A 26,457-nucleotide genomic window follows, 5' to 3' on the forward strand; every position below is an offset into this window, starting at 1 on the left:
ATTGTCCCACCGGGTGTTATAGAAATTTGTACACACAAATTTTAATTCGGAAGTTGACTTGAAATTTAAAGTCAAATTTATTGATAACTTTGAAAGAAAAGTTACAATCTCTATAAATTTCGTGAATACAAAGGAAACTTATTTGATTCTTCTCTCTGTTTTGGCTTCGATCTAAGGGTCGTCTAAATTGATGTTGGTTGGATGTGGATTGTTTCAACTGTCGTGTTGATTTGCTCTTGAAACAGGTTTGGACATCCCTTTTTTAGTTGATTTGGATCAAAAGGTGGCTTTCTTCATAAATGGCTTTTGACTTCTTCTCCACCGTTGAACAGGATCAAAAGGCAACTTTTCTTTAGAACTGATTTAGTGTTCTTCAAATTTTCTTCAAGTTCTTTAGAGATTTCTATAGAGATCTTCTGGGCTTTTTGAACTCGTGTATGTATAGAATGGCTTCAAGTGACCCCTTTTTATAGTGACAATTACTTGAATAAAAGAGAATTCTTGTAGAATTTAACTTCTCCATTTGATTGTTATACAAACATTTAAACTCTTTTATTTATTACTTATCTCTTATTAATTTAATTAATTTAGAGATAAAATAATCATTTAATATTATCATTTAATTATTTGATTTTTAATTAGTGAAAATATAAATTTTTAATATTGATATCTTAATTAAATTAAACTAATTAAAGAAAAATAATCATGACACAGATATAATGCTATCATTTTCACCATTATAATTTTGGTTTTACCCACGATAATTTCGACTAGACACATGCTTGAAAAAAATGAAATTTTTTTTCACTTACAACGTGTATCATATTCGTTGAACAAATTTTTAGTTAGGAACTTTTATTTATTTATTTATTTATTTATTTATTTATTTATTTATTCTTATTGAATGTTTGTTTGTTTTTTAATAATAAAACATTCATCTTTTCACTAGCTTCAATAAAATGCTTACTAGTTGCCATTATTATTTTTATTTTGAAAGATAAGCAAAGACATTATTAAAGCAAATACCAACGTTATAATTAATGAATACAATTGCCCAACAGGTTCACTCAATAAATTAGTTCCTAAGCTCTTCAATATTAGTAGTTTTAGTAACATGAGTGCTCGAAATAACAACTTCTGCAATGCAATTCAGAACAACGTCACAATCGTAGTAGTTAGCATACAGTAAAGATACCTTATCAAGCTTATGAACTGCCTTATTAACTTTCTTACGAGTCAACTTAATATGAGATTTTAACTCAATAGAATCTTAAATAATCAAATCAAACTCAGAAAGATCCATAGTCGAAACCTTCAAAGCACTAATAATTCTTGAGCAATCCGACTCCATAGTAATGACACCCAATTTCATTGACTTCATTCAAGATAAAGCCTCTTGCATGGATAATGCTTCAACAATATAAGGTGTCTTGCATTCTACCCAAAATCTCAAGCAGCATCGAACAAAAGAACCATTCAAGTCACGTAAAACTACTGCCAGCTCGTCAACCCTTTATATTTGTAACAGCTGCATTCACATTACATATCAACTTGCCCCTACATAGATTATAACAGAGGTTTGGATTTTTTACCACACTCATATTTTGGAGGGGAATTATTCAAAGTAAGATTATAGCTCTTTTTGCATGGCTCATACAGGAAATATAACTCCAATGTAATTCTCTTTTGCATATCTGTCATGTATAAACTGTTCATAGTTCTCTCAAACATGTGAAGTGTGGAAAAGAAAAACAAAGAAATGAATCAAATACTACATTCAGTGACTTTGAAGAAGTATTAGAAATATATGATTGATGAATAAAAGAATACATACTCCCTATTTTTTTTATCTTATATTTTGTTATTATTTATTTAACACATATTTATTTTATTAAATTACTATTTTTCAAATAAAGTTATGCTTATTTTAAGTTGAGTTATTCTAAGTTGAATCAATTAATTCTAAATGATTACGAGTCTGATACCTCCTAATTTAAATTAAATAATTTTAAGTTGAGTTACTTTTGAATTTTAGTTAGACAAATTCAAATGTTCTAACTTATTTAACTTTCATGATCAAATTTCACTTATATTTGAGTAGTGTCTTGATTTCATTGAATTTTCAAGTTCAAATATGGTTTATTTCCAAGCTTATCAAATGAAATCTAACACTATATTTTGTCGTGATAAAGTGTTTGAGTTTGACAATTTTTTACTGTTAAAGTTATGACTTAAATTCTTATTAAAACAAAATACAAGTGGCAAGATAGGGGGTACAGTATCAACCTTGCTGCATTACTTCTATTAGATGTTGATTAGAATAAAGTTTTCTAAACCTATAAATATACACAATCTATATTCCTTGTAATTATTCGAATTTGACATAGTGAATTTTCTTCTCATCTGCCAATGATTTTTTCCAAAAAGGGTTTCCACGTAAAACTGTGTATTCTTTTTTCTCTCTTTTCTTGTCATTATCAACATTCTATTTTTTTTTTACATTTACAATTTCTTTTTTAGATTTTTTTATTTAAATTAGTCTCTGAACTTGGATTTTATCAGATAGTGTTTTTGTCACATTGTTATGAGTGATAATGTAATACTTTGAGATTATATCACATCATCACTTGATTTTTAAATATATAATCTTAAATTTTTAGAAAAATATAAAAAAATCATAGAAATCTGATAAAAGATTTGATAAAGAAAAACTGTAAAAATCCATAACCGGCTTACTAATGGGGGAGCTATATATATTTGGTCCAAGTGATAAATGTTAGAGCTTGATTTATTGATGAAAAGGTGGAATTAAATTTACTTTTCTTAGAAGTTCTAGTCGAATCATCAACTATACATGTAAGCATGTTTAAAAAATAGGTTGATTGAAGAGGATGGATACGTATGGATGGATGGTTTGCTTTACTTTTGGTCAATTATTTATCTCTAAAACATCTTCAAGAGGGCATGTTTTCTACTAACTTCGTATATCGTCAATCATGCATGAGCCTAAAAAAAGGCTTGGAAGTTTTACGATAGTTGCATTGACAATTTTCTCCATCGATCATGTTTCTCTAGGGCTAGGGAATACATACCAGTAACCATAGTAGAGCTTGAAATCATCATTCTTTGTTGTCTGATCTCTCCTAGAAATCAATTTAAACGGTTCTACCTTTCAGTGATTTGTTTATTTGGTGTAAAGAAGGATATATAAATGATTTTCTACCATTTTTTAACTTGTGAAAGCTTGATACACTTTTTTTTTATAAACCCATCTTTTCATAACTTTTTTTTATAGTTTAAGAAACTGGTAAACAAAATCTTAATTTGTTAATGTAATCCTATTATCGGCAAAAAAAAAATGATTGCCGATCATACACTTGGATGCAACGTTGAGGTAAAAAAATCCTAAACAGCCAATTTAGACTTTTACTACCCTGTCTTTTGGACAAAAGGACTCTAATTCGGAACAGCTTAGTGTGAAATCTGTAAAGTGGATCAAAAAGTACCCTAAACATGCTAGATTTTAAATGCAGTTGGATGATTATTGCAAGGATGAGCTAACAAAGCCCTAAACACCTAATTCACTATTTTACTACCCTTGTCTTGTGTGACTTTGGCTTAAATCTCTTGTTGCGTTATCAAAATTTAAGTAGAAGAAGATTGGAAGAAGAAAGGAAGAACGGAGAAAGGAAAAGAGAGAATTCTAGATTATCTCAGTATATTCATAACTGCCTTCCCCATACAACTCGTGCTTAATAAGAGAAAAATAACAAGTGAACAACGTGGCAAATTCTGTTATAACCAAACGCATCGTTTCATTAATGCTCTACGCCCCGTTTTATTGCTTTAACCTTAGAATCAAAACTCTCCGTTTTACTTAAGATCAAAACTCCCTGTTTACTTAAATGAGGTTAGCTATTTATAACTAACTTCTTTTCTTAATCTTCTATTTCCTGCTGCCTGCTTTCTAGCCCGTATCAATATTTCCTTTCCAAGAAAAATCCTTATCCTCAAGGATGAAAATGAGGAAATTTAGTTTGAAACAAATCGAGAGATTTCCATGTCGCATCTTCAGGAAAAGAGTCAGCCCATTCAACTAAGACTTCAGTAACAGCTTGGTTGCCTTTCTTGACTATTCTTCTGTCCACAATCCGGACTAGTTCTTTTGGCAATACCCCGTGATTATCTACCAGTGGCAATTGAACCTGAGTAGATGATGCACCTACATGTTTCTTCAGCTGAGAGACATGAAAAGTGGGATGAATATGAGATCCCGGCTGTAACTGAAGAGTGTATGCCACCTCTCCCACCTTCTTGATCACAGGAAAAGGCCCATAGAATTTTGGAGATAGTTTCTGATAAGGATTCTTCTAACTGTCTACTGCAACCTCAAATGAACTAAATCCCCTATTTGGAAAGTTCTCTCCGAACGATATTTGTCAGCGAAAAGCTTCATGCGTGTCTGAACTCTCTTTAGATAGAACTGCAATTGTTTTCTCGTCGCCTCTCGAGTTTGTAAACTTCTATCGACCACTGCTACTGAAGAAGTTCCTGCTAGATAGAGCATGTGTGTAGGTGGCAACTGACCATATAAGGCTTCATATGGAGTAACCTGAAAGGAGGAGTGAAAGGATGAATTATACCACCACTCAGCAAGAGGTAGCCAATAGAACCAGTGAGCAGGTGTTTCACTAGTCATACACATCAAATAATTCTCAAGGCATCGGTTTAATACCTCCGTCTGCCCATCCGTTTGAGGGTGGTAGGCTATGGATAAAAAGAGTCTGGTACTCACTCGTCGAAATAATTCTAGCCAAAAACGACTGACAAAAATTGTCTCTATCCTATATAATCGAGTCGGGCATGCCATGTAGTTTGTAAATATGATTCAGGTACTCCTGTGCTACATCCTTAGCTGTATACGAATGAGATAAAGCCAAAAAATAATTGTACTTAGTTAAATGATCCACCACAACTAAAATAAAGTTTGTCATGTTTGAATTAGGCAACCCTTCAATGAAATCCAAGCTAACAACTGACCAAGCTCTGCCAGGCATCGGTAGAGTTTTTCTTGTTTGAATTGAGCAACCCTTCAATGAAATCCAAGCTAACAACTAACCAAGCTCTGTCAGGTATCGGTAGTGGCTGAAGGAGTCCAAGATATGCCACTAGTTCACTTTTGCACTTTTGACAAACCACACACTCCCTACCCCATTTTTTAACATCCAACTGCACTAGCATGAAAATGATAAAACAAATCTTGTCGCAATTGTAGATTTTTCCCCACCATAATTTTTCCCGTCTGGTGCAGAAATCGACTAACCCAATAATACTTTGATTGTGAGACTGAGGCTGTTGGATATCTTGTATACGTTTTTGTAGCTTATCATATGTGTATAAGACTGTTGTACCCGTTCCAAAAGACTTGAAATGACCGAGCTAACTGGCAGTTGATAATACTGCCCTTGCACTAGCTGAGGTTGTCGAAAGAGGGCATCAACTACCTTGTTATTGATTCCCTTCCTATTGGAGATCTCAAAATCATAGCCTAGCATTTTAGCTACCCACCGCTGCTGAAATGGAGTAACAGCCAGTTGCTCAGATAAAAATCATAAGCTTTGGTGATCGGTTCGAATTTTGAAGTGTCCCCACCAAGTAGGCTTGCCATTTTCTAACAGCCAATAACACTGCAAGCATTTCTTTTTCATAAATCGAAAGGGCCTGAGGTCTTACTCCTAAAGCTTTACTAAAGAAAGCCACTGGTCTCCCCTGCTGCTACAACACTACTCCAATGCCAAATGCATTTGCATCTGTATCCACCATAAATTCGAGCTGGAAATTAAAGAGCACTAGGACTGGTGCTGCACATAAGGCTGTTTTAAGGCTTGAAAAGCTATAGTTGCTTGATTCGACCACTCTCAGGAATTTTTTTTAACAATTTCGTATGGGGCCGAGCTAGAAGTCCATAATTTATTATAAATCTTCTGTAATAACCGAAGAGGCCAAGGAAGCTTATCAACTCTTTCACTGATTGAGGAATTGGCCACGAAGAGATGCACTCGACCTTAGTTTCGTCCATGAAGGATGTTTCTTCTTGTAACACGTCCCAAATACTCACTTTGAGAGGTGCCAAAACAGCATTTAGACTTTTTAGCATACAACTGTTGTTCCCTTAAGATGAGAAGAACAGCCCTCAAATGTTGCTAATGCTCAGACCAAGATCGTAAGTACACCAAGATGTCATCGAAAAACACCAACACAAACTTCCTCAATAATGGCTTGAAAATAGAATTCATGATAGCTTGAAGCTAGAGGCGGCATTAGTGAGCCAAAAGGCATCACGAGAAACTCATAATGCCCCTCATGTGTTCGAAATGTTGTTTTATGCACATCAGGCTCCCACATCCGAATTTGATGATATTCGGACTTCAAATCCAATTTGAAAAACACCGTAGCTTCTCCTAGCTCATCTAATAACTCTTCAATTATAGGAATAGGGAACTTGTCCTTAATTGTATGCTGGTTTAACTGCATATAATCAACACAAGGTCTCCAACTTCTATCTCTCTTTTTTACCATCACTATAGGAGAAGCAAAAAAGCTATTGCTATCTCTGATTATGCCAGCTTGGAGCATTTCCGGAAACAATTTTTCCATCTCACTCTTTTGAACAGCTGGATACTTATAGGGCCGCATTTTGATCACAACCGATTCATCCTTCAAAGGTATTCTATGGTCATGCAAACGAGGTGGTGGTAACCCCTTTGATATTTGGAATGTCATCAAATTCGGCAAGCAACCCTCGAAGTTGATCATCTAGCTCAGTAACCCCCTAACTGCAAGCATCATTTGGTCCGAAAAGCTTAACACTGTTGCATAAGGTCCCAACAATTTTCCAACAGCTACAAAGCATTTTGGATTCGACTCACTACTGGTCGTTGCCAATAAGCCAGGAACAATGTCATAAATAATGCATGGCCTACCCTTAGCCACGAATTGCATCGTTAATGAACTAAAATTCCACACAATATCTCCTAAAGTCAAAAGCCGTAGAACCCCCAATACCATATCACAGCCCTTCAAAGGCAGGACCATAAAGTCTGTTTCAAACTGGTAGTTTTAAACCTCCCATGACACCCTTTTGCACAATTCCCTAGTGAACAGACAACTACCATTTGCCACTAAAACCTTCAACTATTCTTGATGTATCACAGGTAACGATAACGTACTAATCAGTCTGGTACCAATGAAGTTGTGTGTGCTGCTTGAATCGACCGAGATGATGGCCAAAGTAGACTCCACTCGAGCAACTACCCTCATAGTGTTATGCCTTTGTAAACCAGTAAACGCATGCAACGAGATCATAAGGGATTTAGCTGACTCCTCTTTAAAACCACTCTCTTCCAGCTTGTCCGAGCATTCTTGGAATTCCTCCGCTTCGCTATCCGACAATGGTTCCAACAAGAACTGGTACAGTTGGGATTTAACACACTTATGCCCCGCACCAAAAACACAATCCTTTCTGCTTCCGTTCAGCCATCAATGCTGGTGAAATAGACCGAGGTCCTGACTTGTTGCCTGGTACACTATTAACAGACTGGGAACCCAGAACAGCCCTTGTAGGAGTCGAAAAATACCCCAATATAACAGAAGGGGTAGGTAGAGATCTAAGTGAGTTGGTCATCGATGATGTGGACTTCCTTGCCGGGTAGGATAAGAGCACCTCAATCTTCTTAGCTAGCTGAAAAGCCTCCATCAAGGTAGAAGGCTCAAACAGATCCAGATAATGGCCAATATCAGCTTTTAAATTACTAAAGAAAATACTAAGGGCATAGGATTCAAGAAACCAACAAACATATCCTGGTACTGTTCAACGATGCCTTGTTGCTTCAAATCCACTAACTCCTTCATAGGATTTCCAAATTGCCCAAATCTAAAACAATCCTGCATGCTCTTCATATACGCTGGCCAGGATAACATTTGAAGACCACCATTTCGTTGGGAATAGAATTGATGCCATTTCAGTGCCCGCCCCTCCAAATTCAGCATAGCAGTGCGAATCTTGTTAGATTTTGGTGTACCCTCAGCTTTAAAGTACTGTTCCAATTTAGTCCACCATCCTCTAAAATCGCTGCCATCGAATCTACGACATTCAAGCCTACTGGTCTTCCCTGACGCGCCACCCATATAGGACTGATTCCTCTGGTGCAGACTACTCGCATCTGTCAGCTTTAGATTCACTAGAGCCTATGGAAACTCCGTGTCTTTAGGCAAGAACCTAGGTGGAGCACCTAAGATGCCTTTTCCCTTGTCCGTGACCCCGTTAGCTGGAGGTCCACTTAGTGGAGGTCCAAAATACTAGCCCAGCAACGCCTGTAAGTCCCCACGAAACTCCTCCTTAAACTCCTAAAACCGAGTCTCCATCTTAGCCTCCAAACGAACTATCTCCTCATGCAACTTGGAAACTTCTTGCTGTAACCCACCAACCTCTTTCTGTAATCGCATTAGAACTCCTTCACCGGCTATTAGGGGGAATCGTAGAAGCTCTGATACCTTTGTTGCGTTATCAAAATTTAAGTAAAAGAAGATTGGGAGAGAAGAGGAAGAACGGAGAAAGAAAAGAGGAATCTAAATTTTCTCAGTATATTCATAACTGCCTTCCCCATACAACTCGTGCTTAATAAGAGAAAAATAACAAGAGAACAACGTGGTAAATTCTGTTATAACCAAACGCATAGTTTCACTAATGCTCTATGCCCCTTTTTATTGTTTTAACCTTAGAATCAAAACTCCCCGTTTACTTAAATGAGGTTAACTGTTTATAACTATAAATGAGGTTAACTGTTTATAACTAACTTCTTTTCTTAATCTTCTATTTCCTGCTGCCTGCTTTCTAGCCCGTATCATCTCTCCGAAACTTTATTCACTCAATCACCGATGGAGTAGCAAAATACTTCGTGCGCAAGTCTTAAGTTGACACCAGTCTCGGATTTAACCCCTTAACATCCCGTACCTCTTATTAAAAAACAAAAATATCTCCCAAGAAATTACAAATTACAGTTAGGCATAAAGATTACCCATCAAAGCAATTAAAAAAAAACAAAAGGAGAAAAATTCTTAACTTTTGGTTTCAGTTTTGTGATAATTAAAAGAAAAAGAAAAAGCAAAATTCTTGACTTCCAGATTCTGCTTTCCATCATTGACTTAGACAGTGGATCGTGGGCAAAAGAATGACTCCAAAAGCTTGCTTATATATTGCCAACTGTTTACAGTTCACTATACCCAAAAAAAGCTGGATAAACTTTAAGCATAGTGATTAACAATGAAGTTGTTCACAAAAAAAAAAAAAAAGAATTCTTGCCTTTTTCAGATACGATTTTTCAATTGACTCCAACAGTTGCTTGTTGATTTCAGAGCCGCACAGTAATTATTCAACCACATGGATGCAGATTTCAGGACACGAAGTTCACCGGTTAGGAGATCATGAGCCATTTGCCTCCGAAGAGTGAAAGTGTTACTCATTGAGGGGGAATTGAGAGGAAGAGACTGCAAATACATGTCCAGAAGCTTGAAGTGAAAAGCTTTTGTAAATAGATAAGCATACATTGCTTCATGCAATTGTTTTAACACTCTGTACAAGAATGTCCTTACAAAGATACGAGTACCACATTTTATGTCAGTTTTCCAAAAAGAATTTGTTCGTTTCCTTTCATCTGTACAAGTTAGATATTTAGTAATATTTTACTATCTTCAGTCAGACACAGGTCTGCTCAATTATTTTCTAGGTTTTTACATATATTCAGAGAATTATTCCCTTACATCCATGTCCATGTCCAACTACGTGTCTAACATAAATATTGAATATTGATACTTTTAAGAAAAATGAAGAGCCCATGTAACAGTTCTAACAACATACTGTTTTCAATATTATATGAAGATTGCATTTTATGTCATTTTTTGAGGAAGAGCTTCTTTCTTCCTTTCCATCTTTACAAGTACAACATGCAATAATATTTTATCATCTTGATGTATTAGCCTTTTGTTCATAACCTATACTACTGGACTGAGGGCAAGTGCTACATATGATGAGCACGAGTCAAACACAAGAATATTTAATTCTTTTAAGTTTTCCATATATTTGGAAGGTCATACCCCCATAATGATATCCTAATATGTGTTGGGCACAAACATCTTAAGCAAGATAAAGAGTCAATGTAACATAGTTCATAAAATATGCTATTTTCAAAAAGATATAATATTGCATTTTATGTCAGTTTTAGACAAGAGTTTCTTTCTTCCTTTTCATCCATACAAGTTATACATGACATAATCTTCTATCATCTTTTTGTATTCCCCTTTTGGTCATATAACCTATGCTACTTGGATTCGAGCTGAGTGTCAAATACGGTGTCCAACACAGGTATATTCAATCTTCTCTAAGTTCCCCCCACCCCTCATATATTTGAGGCATAAAAAGTGGCAAGTAGATTACCTTAATGGCTGTATCATATTTCTGCATTAACTGAGTGATGTGAGATGATAACATCTTATGTGCCTTGAACTCTCTCCGGCTACCCTTTAGTGGACGCCGAGCTAACCGGCCATCAATTTGTGCAGCTTCCAAGGCCAAGTCACTAAGTTCTGATGATTAAGTTCAAAGTGAATATTAGGACTGCAAGGTCTAAAAGACTAAAACTATAAAACTAAATCACTTGAAGAATAGTCAAATCACACACATGGAAGGAAAGAATTATCTAAATAAAACCTTGGGAAGAGTTACAACATAAAAGACGAGCAAATGCACGTAGTGCCTGTGGAAGACCCTTCCCCTTTCCTCGAGGAGATCTAACTTCCCTGTGTAATTAACCGATCATTACAAACAGAAATCAGCAACATGATTCAGGAGTCATATGAACTTCCACAGAAATTTTAAGACGGTAACAGTAGAGCATCCAATTCAAGAGCTAAATATAAAGTTAGCAGAGAATGACATTTAGAAAATGGCTAAGTTACTTGGACTTGGCTATGAGTGTCGAATATGGGTATGCTTGATTGTTTTAAGTTTTTCCATACATTTGGAGGGTTCTAAGAGGATCGTATCCTCGTACCTATGTTCAAATATGTGTCAGTCATATTTAGAGAAAAATGAAGTGTCAGAGCAACATTCGAAATAAATAGCAGTCAGCATAACATCTAACATCTGTCAACATTGTTAGATTGTTATTAGAGATATAAGATTAAAGAATTAAGCATCAATACCAACTTGATTATGAAAGTATCATCTGGACAATTAAAACCAACTGCATCATTAATTTTTGGTGTAAGATGTTGCAGAAGTTCCAATTTCATTTCACGAAGATTATCATCATGTGGGATGCTCAACTGGATTTGTACCTGAGAGTCAGCATCATTCTTTTTAAGAAGATTAAACATTAAAATAACATTTAGTCATTTATGTAAATTGCATATGCACATGTTTTTTACTTCACACTAAGATGATGAATTACAAATGCCAAGAAAGATACTAAAATCTATAATATGGATATGAATAAAAGGGCTTACCAAGTATAGTGTCACTGAATCAAGAGATGCCAACTCACTTGAGGAAATGACACAACCCAAATTATATCATAGTAGAAATATAAAAATGTAATATGACAATTTAAATATTGTACATTAATTAAATTTAAATTTTCTACAATCACAGCCAATTGTACTTCACAACATTTCTATACTTGCATATCTTCTTTTCATCTATTTCTTCTCACATTTTTTCTTATATTTACATTTTGTCATTTCAACCACAATGTAGTTGTGCTAATCACATATAAAGGAAACATATAATTGCAGAACAATCGACAACATATAATTATATTACTTGGACTCGGATGTAAATGTCGAAAATGAGTATGTGTCTGGAACAAATATATTGAACCTTTTTCATGTTTTTTTCAAGTAGTTGGAGAGCTATATCCCCATACCCATACCTAGATATGGGTCAAACATAAGTGCCGGACATAGGTACTTCAAGAAATGAAGAGTGAGAGTAACAAAGGCATATAAGTCAAGCTCGTACAGTTATACCAAAGAAGATAAGTACTTCAAATCAACTTTCAAAACTAACCTGGTCATGAATATTATATGGAAGTGTGAAACCAAAGTCTAGCAGTAGCATGGCATTTGGAAATTTTCCGTAATTTATCAGTACCTAAACAAGCAATTAAGTGAACTTCAGATTCTGCAGCACCATACCACAAGCTTAAAGTAAAACAATAGAATAATGCTAACAAATTTCCAGTAAGTGCAGAGGGAAACCATTGATTGTGTTAACGTTCAAACCATACATCAAAAGACTAAGTTTTAAGGCTTAATTATCAAAAGTAAATGAAACGTCCCGTGTTCAAACTTAATGGGGGTCTTTCAAGTCTGAATCTGATGTTAAAACTACTACATTTTCTTTAAGAAAGTGTATGAATTCAAATGGCATTTTTAGTCTACAATCTGCATTCATATAATGCCATAGTCTCTAGATGCTATGTTCTTAGACTCGGGTGTGAGTGCCGCATACATGTATGTGTCATGCTTAATTTTTTTAAAAGTTCTTTGTTCTTGGAGGACCATATTTACATGTTTATGTGCAAATGAGTTGGACACGAATGCTGGTCACGGATGATTCAAGAAAAATGAAGAGTTGGAGCAACATAGCCTAGATGCTTGCTTGTATACTGGCTAAATCACAATGATTGTGTCCACTATCTAGCTGTATGAATATAACACCAAAACCACACTCACAAGTAAAGTTATTGTTGACCAAATTAAATATTTGAATGCCAATCCTTGATTATTGACAGATTGTACAGATTAGGATTTTAGGCTCTATTTTAGGGATTTATTAATTATCAGTTTCCCTTAGGCTCTTACAGCTCATATAAATTCATTGTAACCGTTCCTCACACAACATAAGAGAGAATCAGTTTTATCTCCAATTTTTTTCCTAATTTTGAAATTCTCTTTCAAATACTCTGATTTCTACATGGTACCAAAGCTATAATTCCAGATTTAGAGGTCTAATAGTGAATATTCCATGTTCTCTTAGCCTTAGAAATAAAAATTAGGTACTTATCCCCTTAGCCCCATTTGTTATTCTCATTGCCATCCATAGGAGAGCCACAGCCTCATTTCCAATCAAACGCAAAAATCACACAGCCTCTGTCTCTGCGCAACAGCCTCATGCGCCGCTAGAAGCCTTCCCTTTTGTTAATGTTCCGGTACATGAAGTATACCTCCCTAGAAGTCGTTTCTCCGATCATCATCATCGACTTCCTTGGGTTATTTCCAGCTTCCCTTGCTGTTATTGGGTCCATTGATGCTGGTTTGAGTTTTTTCATTGGAGCCATGTTTGAGTTCTGTGAGTTTTTGTTTGAAGACAATTTTTTTGAGGGGTTGGTTATTTTTTCTCTTTTCTCCCAATTACTATTTAGAGGAGAATTAAGGAAATGATATTTGCTAGCTTTGACAACCCCTCTTCGCAAATTACTCTCATAAAGATCAATGTGAACAGCTATTTCGCATGGCCATGATCATCTCTGTTGTTCACCAAAGCTAGAGGAAGGTAGGGGTATATTAGTGGTGATTTAAGAAAGCCCACGGTGAAAAACCCACCTATAATTAGTGGAACTCAAAAAATTCTCTTGTGATGCCATGGCTAGTGGTGAGCGTACGATAGAATTGAATAAAATCAAGTGAAACAATTGTAAGTTAATCGAGTTAACAAGTCCTATTTTATCATCATAACTCGATTTCAATTTTTTACGAATCGAGTCGAGTGAAATGAAATTTGAGCTAAGTCGAATCGAGTGAAAATGTTCAAATTAAATTAAAAAATCAACCATGTCAAATTAAAATTTTGTTACAATATAACTCATTTCGTGTTAAAGCACAAAAATTTGAAACCATATATATTTGAAAACTTTTTCAAAGCAAAATAATAATAATAACATGATGAAATTAGAGATAAATACTCTAATATATTAAGGAAAAACCCACTCAAAATTATGTATTTCTTAGAAATATGTACATATATATATACATGAAGCATTGAATCATATAAGGAAAGAATATCTCTAATTACAACCTCCAAAAATCAGTTATAATCCCTAAAGACTAGTTATTCAATGTTGTCAAATAAATTAAAGATTCTCAACAGTACCCCTCAAGTTGGTGCATAGATGTCTCGGATGTCCAACTTGCAAAGAAGATTATGGTAAGTATTATAGCTGAGTCATTTAGTAAAAACATCAGCCAACTGTTTTTCAAATGCTTGATAAGATAGACTTAAAACACCACTGGCTACTTTTTCCTTGATAAAATGGCGATCTATTTAGATGTACTTGGTCCTATTGTGCTGCACTAGATTTTGAGCTATGTTGATGGCCGGTTTGTTGTCACAGTACAAGGTTGATTCATTTTCGTTCAACAACTTTAGCTCTTCCAGTACCTTTTGCAGCCATAAAAGCTCATAAACACCTTAAGTCATGGCACTATATTCAACCTCTGCACTTGATCGAGTCACAACACTTTGTTTCTTACTCCTCCAAGTGACTAAGTTTCCTCCCACAAGAGTATAATAACCCGTTGTGAGCAAAATTCGATTCAACTCAAAAAAATCGAAAAAAAAATCAAATTTCAAATTATTCGAATCTAGTTAATCGAATTAATCGAGTCAACTCGATTTTTTTTTTTTGAATTCTGAATTCGAATTGAATTTTCAAATTCGAACAAATCAAATATCAAACTACCCTTAGCCCCCCTTTTACCCCACCAACTCTTTCAATCTTTTATTTTTTCTACTTGCCCTCCCTTTTTACCCGAAAAATCTAATCCCACCACAATTTTTTTATCCCCTTTACATCCAAAAATTTTTACTTTCCCTCCCCCTTTTAACTCCCAAAAATCTTTTATTTCTCCCCCTTTAACCCTAAAAATCAAAATCCTCTCATTCTTATTTATTAGTTGCTTTTATTTGTTCACCTTAATTTTTCTTTGTATGATCATGTTTAAAAACTTCAAAAAAAATATTTTAAAAAAAGATTACACAAAAATAAAAAACACCAAAATTATTTTTTAATTTAATTCGAACAAAAATATTCGATTCGAAATCCATTTCACTCAACTTGATTCGAGAAAATCTCAAATCGAGTTAAGATGATAAAATTGGATTCGTCAACTTAATTAACTCGAAATTTTTTCATTCGATTCGATCGAACGCTCTCCCCTAATCAAGAGAGTCAGCCCAATCTGCATCTGTAAATACTTCTATCTTGAGATGACTATTCTTGGAAAAGAGAATGCCTTTGCCCGGTTCAGATTTCAAATAGCACAAAATTCGCAATACTGTCTACATATGGGCTTCGCAAGGATCCTGCATAAAATGGCTTACCAAACTAACTGCATAAGCTATATCAGGTCAAGTATGAGCAAGATAAATCAATTTTCCAACGAGTCTTTAATATCTCCTTTTATCCACCATTTCATCGATCCTTACTTGTAACTTGTGATTACTCTCAATAGGTGATTCTGTTGGTTTGCAACCCAACATGTCAGTCTTTGTCAGAAGATCTAGGACATCCTTACTTTGGGAAATAAAGATTCCCTCTTTCGATCTGGCCACTTCTATTTCGAGGAAATATTGTAACTTTCCCAAGTCTTTGATTTTGAATTCCTGAGCCAATTATTTCTTAAGTCAAGTCATTTCTTCCCTCTCATCTCCTATCATAATTATGTCATCAACATAAACTATAAGAAGAGTAACCTTACCCTTGTGATGTTTTATATAGAGGGTATGATCAGAATCACTTTGTCTTTTACTAAATCTATCAAATCATGCTTTGGGAGATTGCTTTATTCCAAATAGGGTCTTTTTTCAATCTACACACCTTCCATTGAATATATTTATCCTCGAATTTTGAAGAAAATTTCATATACACTTCTTCCAAGTCTCCCTAATCGTGTTTAATTTATCAACCGGAGCAAATGTTTCTTGATAATCCACTCTATATGTCTGAGTGAATCATTGCGCTACTAATCTAGCTTTAGGTCTTTCAATTAAACCATCAGCCACTCATTTGCAGCCAACCATTTTCTGCCCCATAAAAGGATTAATCAGTTTACATGTCCCATTTTTGCTAAAGCCTGCATTTCTTCAATCATAGCCTTCTTCCATCTTGGATCAGTGATAGTTTCTCTCCAATTTTGTGGAACAAAACTAGATAACAAGGACAAAGCAAAAACTCTATAAGATGAGGATAAATAATCTTAAAAAACAAAGTCAGAAATAGGATGTAAAGTGCAAGTTCTAACATTTTTTCGTTGGGCTATTAGTAATTCTAAATTAGTTGCAAATTCAGGTAAAGAAGACTCACCTAACAGTGAAGAGTCAAGCCACAAAATAGATTGTATGATGGCATCTTCCTTTTTGCCTTCTCTAATGTATGTCCTTAAATCAGGTCTATCCAACAACCGTCGACTAGTCTTCTCTTGCACCGAAATCTCTGATGGAACTAAATTTTCCCTCGAAAGAGTAATAGAGTAAGGTGTCATATCTTCATTTTCAATAACTTCCCCCTGAAGAGATGGTTGAGATGAAGAAAAGTAAGATTCATCCTTACTAAATGTTATATCTATACTTACATAATACTTTCTAGATGGCGGATTAAAAACATTTGTAACTCTTCTGTGTGGGAGAGTATCCAATGAAAATATTTAACTGCTCGAGGATCTAGTTTGCTCCTATTTCGAAGATGGACGAAACAAACACAACCAAAGACCTTTGGTGAAACCTAATAATCCGTCTTACCCTATAAGATTTCTATAGGACTTTTAAAATCAATGACTCGAAGAGACATCTGATTAATGAGATAAACAGCAACTAAAATTGCATCCCCCTAGTAAGGCTATGGAAAGTTCATAGTGAACATAAGTGATCTAGCAACCTCCAGATAAAAAAGGCAAGTAGGGCTCCAAACATCAAAATGAATAATCTCAAAAGGAACAGTACTTCTATTATTACGTAAAGGATAATTGTTTCTTGTATGCTTAGCAAACTTACATGCATTACAAACTAAAAAATCCAACTTAGTTCATGAAAACCAAGTAGGAAACATATTGGCAAGAAAAATAAATTATGAATGTCCTAACAGCCTATGCCATTGAATTATCTCCTGGTTGACATATTTATTCTTTCCAAATAAGGCTTGAGACATGCTGATCAATTGATCTGGAAGATATAAGTTATCACACAATCTATCACTGTCAATTCTCTTCCCTATCTGGAAGTCCTGAAAGACACAATAATCGAGAAAGAATTCAAGTTTACAATTTAAGGCTTTAGTGACAGTACTAACAGATAAAAGATTAATCGGGAATTTAGGGACATGAAGGACAGAGGATAAAGTGATATTGGGAGTACAAACAGAACCTGATCCAGAGATGGAGATAAGGGAGCCATCAACTATTCGCACACTATCTTTAGATGGACAAGTAGTATAGTTAAATAAGCTTTTGTTTGACCCTATCATATGTCTATTCGCATCGGAATCAATAATCCAATATTCAGAAGTGGATGGAGCATTTAAAATAGTACCTAATTTCGCATGATTAGACTTAAAACCTGAGGTCAAGTCCATTTGAGACGAGACATCGGAGATGTTGAATCTCATCTGAGGTAAACTCCATGCAAAAATGGACTTGTCCTCTGTTGTCACAGTCTTACAAATTTACCCCCTCTCTTTCCACCACAACCTCGAACAGGGCGACCATGTAACTTCCAGCACGAATCTTTAACGTGCCAAGGCTTACCACAATAGTCACACATTAAGTAATCCTTGTCAAACTTACCACCCAATGAACCATCTTGGTTAGAAATCAGATCAACTTTCTCAATACGTGGATTATAGAGCACAAACTCTCCTCCTACATAAGAGTATGCATCATGGAGAGAAGGGAACAGACATATGACAACAAATTAAAGATTCGTGCTGGAAGTTAGATTAAAGATTATATTATCTCAAAAAATCGGATCAAAAATTTGATACCATGATGAAATTAGAGATGAATACTCTAATATATTGAGGAAAACTCACTCAAAACTATGTATTTCTTAAAAATATGTACAAATATATATATGAAGCATTGAATCATGTTGGAATTCCTTAAATTAAGCAGATTTTCTACCTTAGTTCTAGGAATTTCCTTGTACTATTAGCCATAATCAAATTACTAATTTTTAGGGATAGGCTAATTTCTAGAGATTATTTCCTTTTTATTTTTCCTTCTATTCTTTAAAAGGCTGTAGTCAGATTAGAAGAAATAAAAATAATTCTTCTTCCTAAATTTGTACATGGTATCAAGAGCATCAGGAATTCAGTAGATCCTGCTCTTTCTTCTCTTTTCTTGTTCTGTTTTCTCTGTTAGAAACCCTACTCCCATGGGTGACACCGAAAATTCCTATGAGACTCTTCATAAACTTCAGCTAACCAAAACTCAACTTGAGGCTCTTCATAAACTACTCGGGACTCCTACAGCCAGTGGGTCACTAGCTATTCACGGTACTGCTTTAAATACTACACACGAACCTATCACAACTTCCTAGATACTAGACTCAGGTGCATCCGACCACATGACAGGTTGTGTGGTTCAGGAACAAGAATCGGGGAAGATGATTGGCACTGCTAAAGTTGATGATGGCTTATATGTTTGGAACAAAAACAGTTCACAAGAAGGGATGGCCTTATCTACATCAAAAGAAGATTCTATCATGCTATGGCACCGTAGACTAGGACACCCAAATTCCATGTACTTGAAGAAATTGTTTCCTCTACTATTTCTAAATAAGAAAATAAGTTCATTGAATTGTGAAGTTTGCCAACTGTCTAAACACACTCGTGTCCCTTATCCTTTGAAACCTTATGTTCAATCTCAACCTTTCTCTTTAATCCACAGTGAACTATGGGGAGCTAGTCGAGTAAAAAACATCACAGGGGCTAGGTGGTTCATAACTTTCATTGATGACCACACTAGAGTTTGTTGGATCTATCTCCTTAAAGAAAAATCCGAAGTCTCTAGAGTCTTCAAAAATTTTCATTCAATGATTCGAACCCAGTTCAATTCAAATATTCACACCCTTAGAACTGATAATGGGAGAGAGTACTTTAATTCTATCCTAAGTCCTTATCTTTCTGAGCAAGGAATCATACATCAAAGTTCTTGTCCTGACACCCCTCAACAAAACGGGGTTTCTGAGAGGAAAAATAGACACCTTGTAGCCATGGCTCGTGCTCTTATGTTTACTATGGGTGTACCAAAGTATTTATAGGGAGAAGCTGTCCTCACTGCTTGTTATCTTATAAACCGACTCCCATCTAAGGTATTAAACTTTCAAACACCTTTACATACTCTTCAAAAAAATTTTCCCTTGTTTCGTGTTCCTAATCTCCCAACCAAAACATTTGGTTGCAAAGCATTTGTCCACAACCATCAACCTAACAGATCTAAACTTGATCCTAGAGCTCACACTTGTGTCTTTATTGGTTACTCACCTACACAAAAAGGGTACAAGTGCTACTCTCCAACCTTACACCGGATGTTTGTCCCCCTTGATGTTACTTTCTTCGAAAATGAGCCATATTTTTCAGCCTCTCATCTTCAGGGGGAGATACTTAGTGAATATGAGACCTTGAGCAATCTTCTCATTATACCTCAAGGCTCTATCAGCCCTACCACCACTACAAAACCTGCTGAAAATCCTACAGCCACTGTTATTCCTGTTTTGGAACCTGTTTTTCCTATCTCCACTGTTCAGCAACAAGAAACAAGGGTGATTAACCATACTAATGAAGAAAAACAGCCTACTCATTCTGAAAAACAAGAAGAAAAAACTCAGGGGCTTCGTGTATGCTCTCGGAGACATCAGCTGCCTGAGACAGAAATAGCAGTGCCAATGTCATCTTTGCCCGAGGACTGTCTTGAGGAAGAAGTTTCACCTCCTTCATCTTCCATCTATCTTCCAAATGCAGTAAGAAAGGGCACTAGGAGCTGCACTCAAAATCTCATTTCTCGGTTTGTATCCTATGGAAACTTGTCTAAATCCTACAATGCCTTTGTTTCTAATGTTGACTCTATAGAAACTCCAAAAAACATAGAAGAGGCTCTTAAGTCAACCAAATGGAGGCAAGCTGTGTTGGAAGAAATAAAGGCTCTTGAAGACAATGGAACTTGGAAAATATCTAAACTACCTACTAGGAAGAAGACCGTGGGTTGTAAGTGGATTTTCACCACAAAATTTAAACCAGATGGGAGCATTGATCGATACAAGGCTAGACTTGTGGCCAAGGGTTTCACTCAAACATATGGGTTGGACTATGAGGAAACCTTTGCACCGGTGGCAAAATTGAATACTATTCGAGTGCTTCTCTCAATTGCTGTCAACTTAAAATGGCCTTTGATCCAATTGGATGTAAAGAACGCTTTTCTCAATGGAAAATTAAACGAAGAAGTCTACATGGATTTTCCGCCTGGATTCGAAGGAAGCAAGGGCCAAGTATGCAAGTTGAAGAAGTCCTTGTATGGACTAAAGCAATCCCCTAGGGCTTGGTTTAATCATTTTGTCAAAGCCATGACTAGTAGACATTATACTCAAGGTCAAGCTGATCACACCTTATTCTACAAACACTCGGATAATGGGAAGTGATGTATTCTCATTGTCTATGTAGATGACATAATATTAACAGGGGATGATTCTATTGAAATTGAAAGACTAAAAGAGTTCTTAAGTCTTGAGTTTCAACTTAAAGACTTGGGGAATCTTCGATATTTTCTAGGAATGGAGATAGCAAGGTCAAAGGCAGGTATTTCAATCTCTCAAAGAAAGTATGTTCTTGATCTACTTTCTGAAGTTGGACTGTTGGGTTGCAAACCAGCCGAGACTCCTATAGAACCCAACCTTAAATTAGGAACTGATAAGGATGGAGAAGAGGTAGACAGGAGGAAATATCAACGGTTAGTGGGAAAACTTATCTATCTTTCTCACACTCGTCCGGACATAGCTTTTGGAGTAAGTGTTATAAGTCAATTTATGCATGCTCCTAGGGAGAAACATTTGGAATCTGCCTACAGGATATTGAGATACTTAAAAGGGACTCCTGGTAAGGGGTTGCATTTCAAGAAAGATGTAAATCGAAGCATAGAAGTCTACACTGATGCAGACTGGGCAGGGGCAGTTAATGACAGACGCTCCACAAGCGGTTACTGCAGCTATGTTTGGGGTAATCTCGTGACATGGAGGAGTAAAAAGCAATCTGTTGTGGCATGCAGCAGTGCTGAATCTGAATATCGAGCTTTGTCCCACAGTATATGTGAAGGAATGTGGTTACAACGGCTAATGGGAGAACTAAAATTATCCTATACAAAACCTATAACATTATACTGTGACAACCAGGTAACAGTTAGCATAGCTCATAACCCTGTACACCATGACCGTACCAAGCATGTGGAAATTGATCGCCACTTTATTACGGAGAAAATTAACAAAGGGGAAGTTTGTGTTTCATATCTACCTACAAGACAAGTAGCAGACGTGTTAACCAAAAGCTTGAGCAGAAAAATGTTCGAAGAAATTATGGGCAAGCTGGGTTTGATTAACATCTACAATCCAACTTGAGGGGGAGTGTTGGAATTCCTTAAATTAAGCAGATTTTCTACCTTAGTTCTAGGAATTTCCTTGTACTATTAGCCATAATCAAATTACTAATTTTTAAGGATAGGCTAATTTCTAGAGATTATTTCCTTTTTATTTTTCCTGCTATTCTTTAAAAGGCTGTAGTCAGATTAGAAGAAATAAGAATAATTCTTCTTCCTAAATTTGTACAAATCATATAAGGAAAGAATATCTCATTAGAATCTCTAAAAATCAGCTATAATCCCTAAAGATTAGCTTTTCAATATTGTCAAATAAATAAAAAATTCTCAACAAAAATAAAATATTTTAGTATGATAAACTTGAATCATTAATTAACTTATTTAGGTCCTAAAATCATTATTTAAAAAAATTAATTTTCTTTATATATTCTTTAGAATTTTTTTCAATTTTTTATATTTTTCTAAAAAATATAAATTTTAGAATTTTTACAAGTATTTTTTTGTAATTTTTGTTGATAAAGAACCTAATTTGCTCATTTTCAAAATTGATAGGGACTAAAGAGATATTTACACCAATCTATTATTCAAGTTATTCGAATTGTAAAATTCAACTCAAACCCAATATTTGAATTACTTACTCGAGTTGACTCGAATAACTCGATTAAATTAACTCAAATTTTGAATTTTTTTTTTTGATTTTTTCAAATCAAATAAGTTTTACTCACCCTAGAAAACGCTCATCAATTCTATGGAATCACAAATTTCTAGACCATATTTATTGCTTGATACTGCGACAAAAATATGACAGGCGGACACTCTTACATACTCATGAGTTGGAATGATGCTTAAATCTATGAAATCAGGAACCTTGTTTATAGCACCAAATAAGGTGATATGATAGCTTCTCAGTATTTTTCTAAACCAAGTGACTTGTCCTAGGATCTAGATTATTATCAAAACTTCCAGGTAGACCATACTGGAGATGTAGTTAAATTCCAAAAATTGGTTGATAAAGAATGGATCTGACTTTCTAGCCAGGTTGAACAACAAAAATTGAAAAGGTAGGGTCAGGTTCTTGGAAGAATTGTTGTTCCTTCTCTTGAGGAGGCATAGTCTTATGTTCGAAAGGAAGAAAGAAAAAGAAATGCTATGCTCTATACAACAATAATTGAAAAGGTAGGGTTGAGTGTTAACAAATCTAAAAAGTATTCAACAGCCAGTAACTTGGATAAAGATCATTTGCATTGTGACTTTTGTGGGAACTTACAGCATACCAAGAAAATTTGTTGAAAGCTACATGGCCAAGCCACTAAGGCTAAGGGGGAAAACAAGTCAAGTCCACATGGGCTCAAGCAAATTTGTTTGAGACAATAAAATCATCCAAAGAGATAGCCACTACTAAGACTTTTTCTTATGATGAAATCCAATACCTCAAGCATCTCCTCCAATACAACATGCAACTTTGTGAAGTGAAGTAATGCCTTCAATGCATATGTTAACACTAACTCATGGATCATTGATTCTAAAGCAAATAGACACATGATAGGCTCCTCTGAAGGTCTCTTTAATTACTCCCATATCAAACAAATGATAGTGTTAGAATAGCCAATGGTTTTTTTTACCCCTATATCTAGAATAAGTTCTATAAACTGTGGACCCAATATTAAACTATCATTTGTACTTCATATTCCTTAACTTCTAGTTAATCCTTTATCTGTAAGTGCCATAACAAAGGGCCCTAAATTGAATAATTGATTTTTTTTCTCAATCACCGTGTCTTTCAAAACCTTGAAACAAGAAAATTGACAGTGATAAATTGCATGATGGCTTACATATGTTGGAGGGTGTAATGTTTCTATTCCATATCGAGCATGTTTTGGATAAAACAAGTATGTCAACCACAAAAAATTACAATAGTGTCAATAGTTAGGGCATCTATCATTTTCTATACTAGAAAATTTTGTATCCTAGTTTATTCTCAAAGACCCAATTTGATTCATTGTTTTGTGAGGCTTACAAGTATGTTAAACAATTCCTATGCTTTACGTAATAATAAAATTATTGCTCCTTTTTTGACCATTCATTCTGATGTTCCAGGTCCTACTAAAACTACCTTATTATCTGGCAATCGATGGCTTGTTATTTTTATTGATCATTGCACTAGAATGATATAGGTATATTTGATGAAATCAAAAAATGATGTATTTCTGTGCTTTCAATCTTTTCATAAAAAGGGTTCTTACACAGTTTGTTGCTAAGAAAAAAATCTTGAAAACTGATAATGGCACACAACACTTCTTTGATGATTATTTGGAGAATTATTGGATAATTCATCAAACTTGCTGTCCTAGTACAAGTGTACAAAATGGAATAACCAAAAGGAATAATAGATATTTACTAAAAGTTGCTAAATCACAGATGTTCACTATGAATCTTCCAAAACTTAAATGAAGGGATGCAATCCTCATGGCTGCCTATCTCAACAATAGAATGGCTCTCAAAAGTTTCAACTTCAAGACTCTTCTAAAACTCCTAAAATGGTTCCTTCAAAGGTGTTTGGGTGTGCCTACTTTGTTCATAACCGACAAGGTAGGAAGATAGATCCTAGAGCCTTTAGATGTGTGTTTATTAGGTACTCTCCAACACAGAAGGGTTACAAATTTTATCATCCACCATTTAGAAGAAAATGAACCAACTTGTGCAACTCAATCACCTCTTCAAGGAGAGAATAATGAAATAAAGAGGTGCCCTTTGAAAATCTTATCCTAAAAGAAAATACTGACTAGGCTAAGAAGGAGACTACTGTTTAAGAGGAGACAATGAAATTTGTTGGACATTTGGATAGATTGGATTTAAAGAGAACCTCAAGTGGAAATAGGACGAAAGAAGCCATCATGCAATCTACTCCAGCAAAGAATCCTCCTCTTATAGTGAGACATTCCTCCGTCAGAAAAGAAATTAGTTAGTTGCAAATGGGATTTCATCATGAAACACAAGGCCAATGACTCGATTGAGAGGTTTAAAGCCAAATTGGTAGCTAAAGGGTTCATTGAGACTTATGGAGTGAACTACCAGGAGACATATGTCCCTGTTGCTAAGATGAACACCATTAAAATCTTGTTATCATGTGTGGCCAACATTGATTGTGATCTATTGCAGATTGATATGAAAAATGCTTTTGTACATGAAGACCTAAAAGAGTTGTATATGGAGATCTCCTTAGACTCGATGTTGATAAAACACAAGGGAAAGTGTGCAAATTAAAGAAGGCCTTGTAAAAATTGAAGCAAATCACCCATAGCATGGTTTGACAGATTTAGTAGAGGCATGTTCTCTTTTGGCTATCAACAAAATAATGCTAATCATACCCTCTTTATAAGACATTTGTACATCACAAAGGTAACATCCCACTTTTTATAATATATGGAGAAGACTAATTATGATTGAAGACGACAAAGAAGAAATTGCTCGACTAAAGAAGTTCTTGGCCCAATAATTTGAAATCAAGGATCTCGAAAAGCTGCAATATTTCTTAGAAATTGGAGTTGTCAGATCAAGAAAAAGAATCTTCGCTTCTCAAAGGAAATATGTATCAGATCCCTTGACTGAAACAAGCATGATGGCACGCAAACCAACAAAGTCACTAATTGAGAGCAATCATAAGCTATAAGCAGGGATTGGAGAATCGAAGGATAAAGAAAGATATCATAGAGTAATTGACAGAACTGTCTCAAATATTAGACTAAACATAGCATATGCAGTTAGTTTGGCGAGCTAGTTCATGCATGATGTTGTTTTTCATATTTTAAGATATCTAAAGTTTGCTCCTAGAAAAGACCTTCTCTTCTCCAAACAAGCTTACCTTTATAGAAGCTTTTGCAAATGCGGATTGGACTGGATCTCAAAGTGATAAAAGATCTACCCCTGGATATTGCACACTTGTGAGAGAAAATGTGGTCAGTTAGAGAAGCAAAAAATAGTGTTGTTACCCTATCAAGTGTTGAACCAAAGTACAACGAAATGGCTCTAGGTTTATGTGAGCTACTAAGGTTACAAAAGGTAATGGAAGAATTAAAGTTAGGAAAAGGAAAATTATGACAACAGAACTGCCATCAGTATAGCCCAAAACTCAGTACAACATGATCAAACAAAATATATAGAGATTGATCTACACTTCATCAAAGAAAAGTTGACTACTGGTGTCTTGAGCTTAACTCATGTAGCTTCTACCAAACATTAGCTGATGTGTTCACCAAAAGACTTGGCAACATAATATATTGTAATTTGGTTTGCAAGTTGGGAATGTGTGATAGCTATGCACCAACTTGAGGGAGAGTGTTGACCAATTTAAACATTTGACAACCAATCCTTGATTATTAACAGTTTGTACAAATTTGATAGTGTAGATTGATTTTAGGGATTTATTCATTACCAGTTTTCCTTACTTAGGCTCTTACCATGGATATAAATTTTGTATAATTGTTCCTCACACAACATAAGAGAGAATTAGTTTTATCTCTAAATTTCTTTCTAATTTCGGAATTCTCTTTGAAATACTCTTATTTCTACAATTATCTAAAACTATAGAGTAATTATTAGCATCTAGACGCTATTACTACTTAAGATCATAATTTTTGCATTTGAATAGCAAATTAGTTGAAATGTCAAAGTTGAATTCATGGTTAGATTATCACCAAACAACTTCAAGGAGAAAGAGAGAAAAGAAGAGATACAATAATCAAGGCAGTCAAACAAAAGTGTAGT

General features: G+C 35.1%; 1 protein-coding gene across 6 annotated transcripts in view; it reads right to left on the reverse strand.

Moving 5' to 3' along the window:
• Positions 1 to 3,684: 3,684 nt before the first annotated feature.
• LOC107960984 (ribulose-1,5 bisphosphate carboxylase/oxygenase large subunit N-methyltransferase, chloroplastic) overlaps positions 3,685 to 26,457 on the reverse strand; it is a 29,144-nt gene continuing 6,371 nt past the window's right edge. For 4 of the 6 annotated variants that reach the window (XR_005927344.1, XR_005927343.1, XR_005927342.1 and 1 more), the window contains 6 exons: positions 12,125 to 12,208; positions 11,264 to 11,394; positions 10,766 to 10,854; positions 10,493 to 10,641; positions 4,736 to 9,546; positions 3,685 to 4,612 (listed from right to left, as the gene is read on the reverse strand). Coding sequence is in view for 1 of the 6 variants with exons in the window: in XM_041114211.1 (XP_040970145.1) it covers positions 9,367 to 9,546; positions 10,493 to 10,641; positions 10,766 to 10,854; positions 11,264 to 11,394; positions 12,125 to 12,208 (633 nt within the window). In the remaining 5 variants the exon portion in view is untranslated. The remainder of the gene's footprint in view (positions 4,613 to 4,735; positions 9,547 to 10,492; positions 10,642 to 10,765; positions 10,855 to 11,263; positions 11,395 to 12,124; positions 12,209 to 26,457) is intronic. The other 2 variants (XR_005927341.1, XM_041114211.1) reach the window with 2 other exon arrangements.

Source organism: Gossypium hirsutum, chromosome A05 (genome assembly GCF_007990345.1).
Source record: "Gossypium hirsutum isolate 1008001.06 chromosome A05, Gossypium_hirsutum_v2.1, whole genome shotgun sequence".
Lineage (NCBI taxonomy): Eukaryota > Viridiplantae > Streptophyta > Magnoliopsida > Malvales > Malvaceae > Gossypium > Gossypium hirsutum.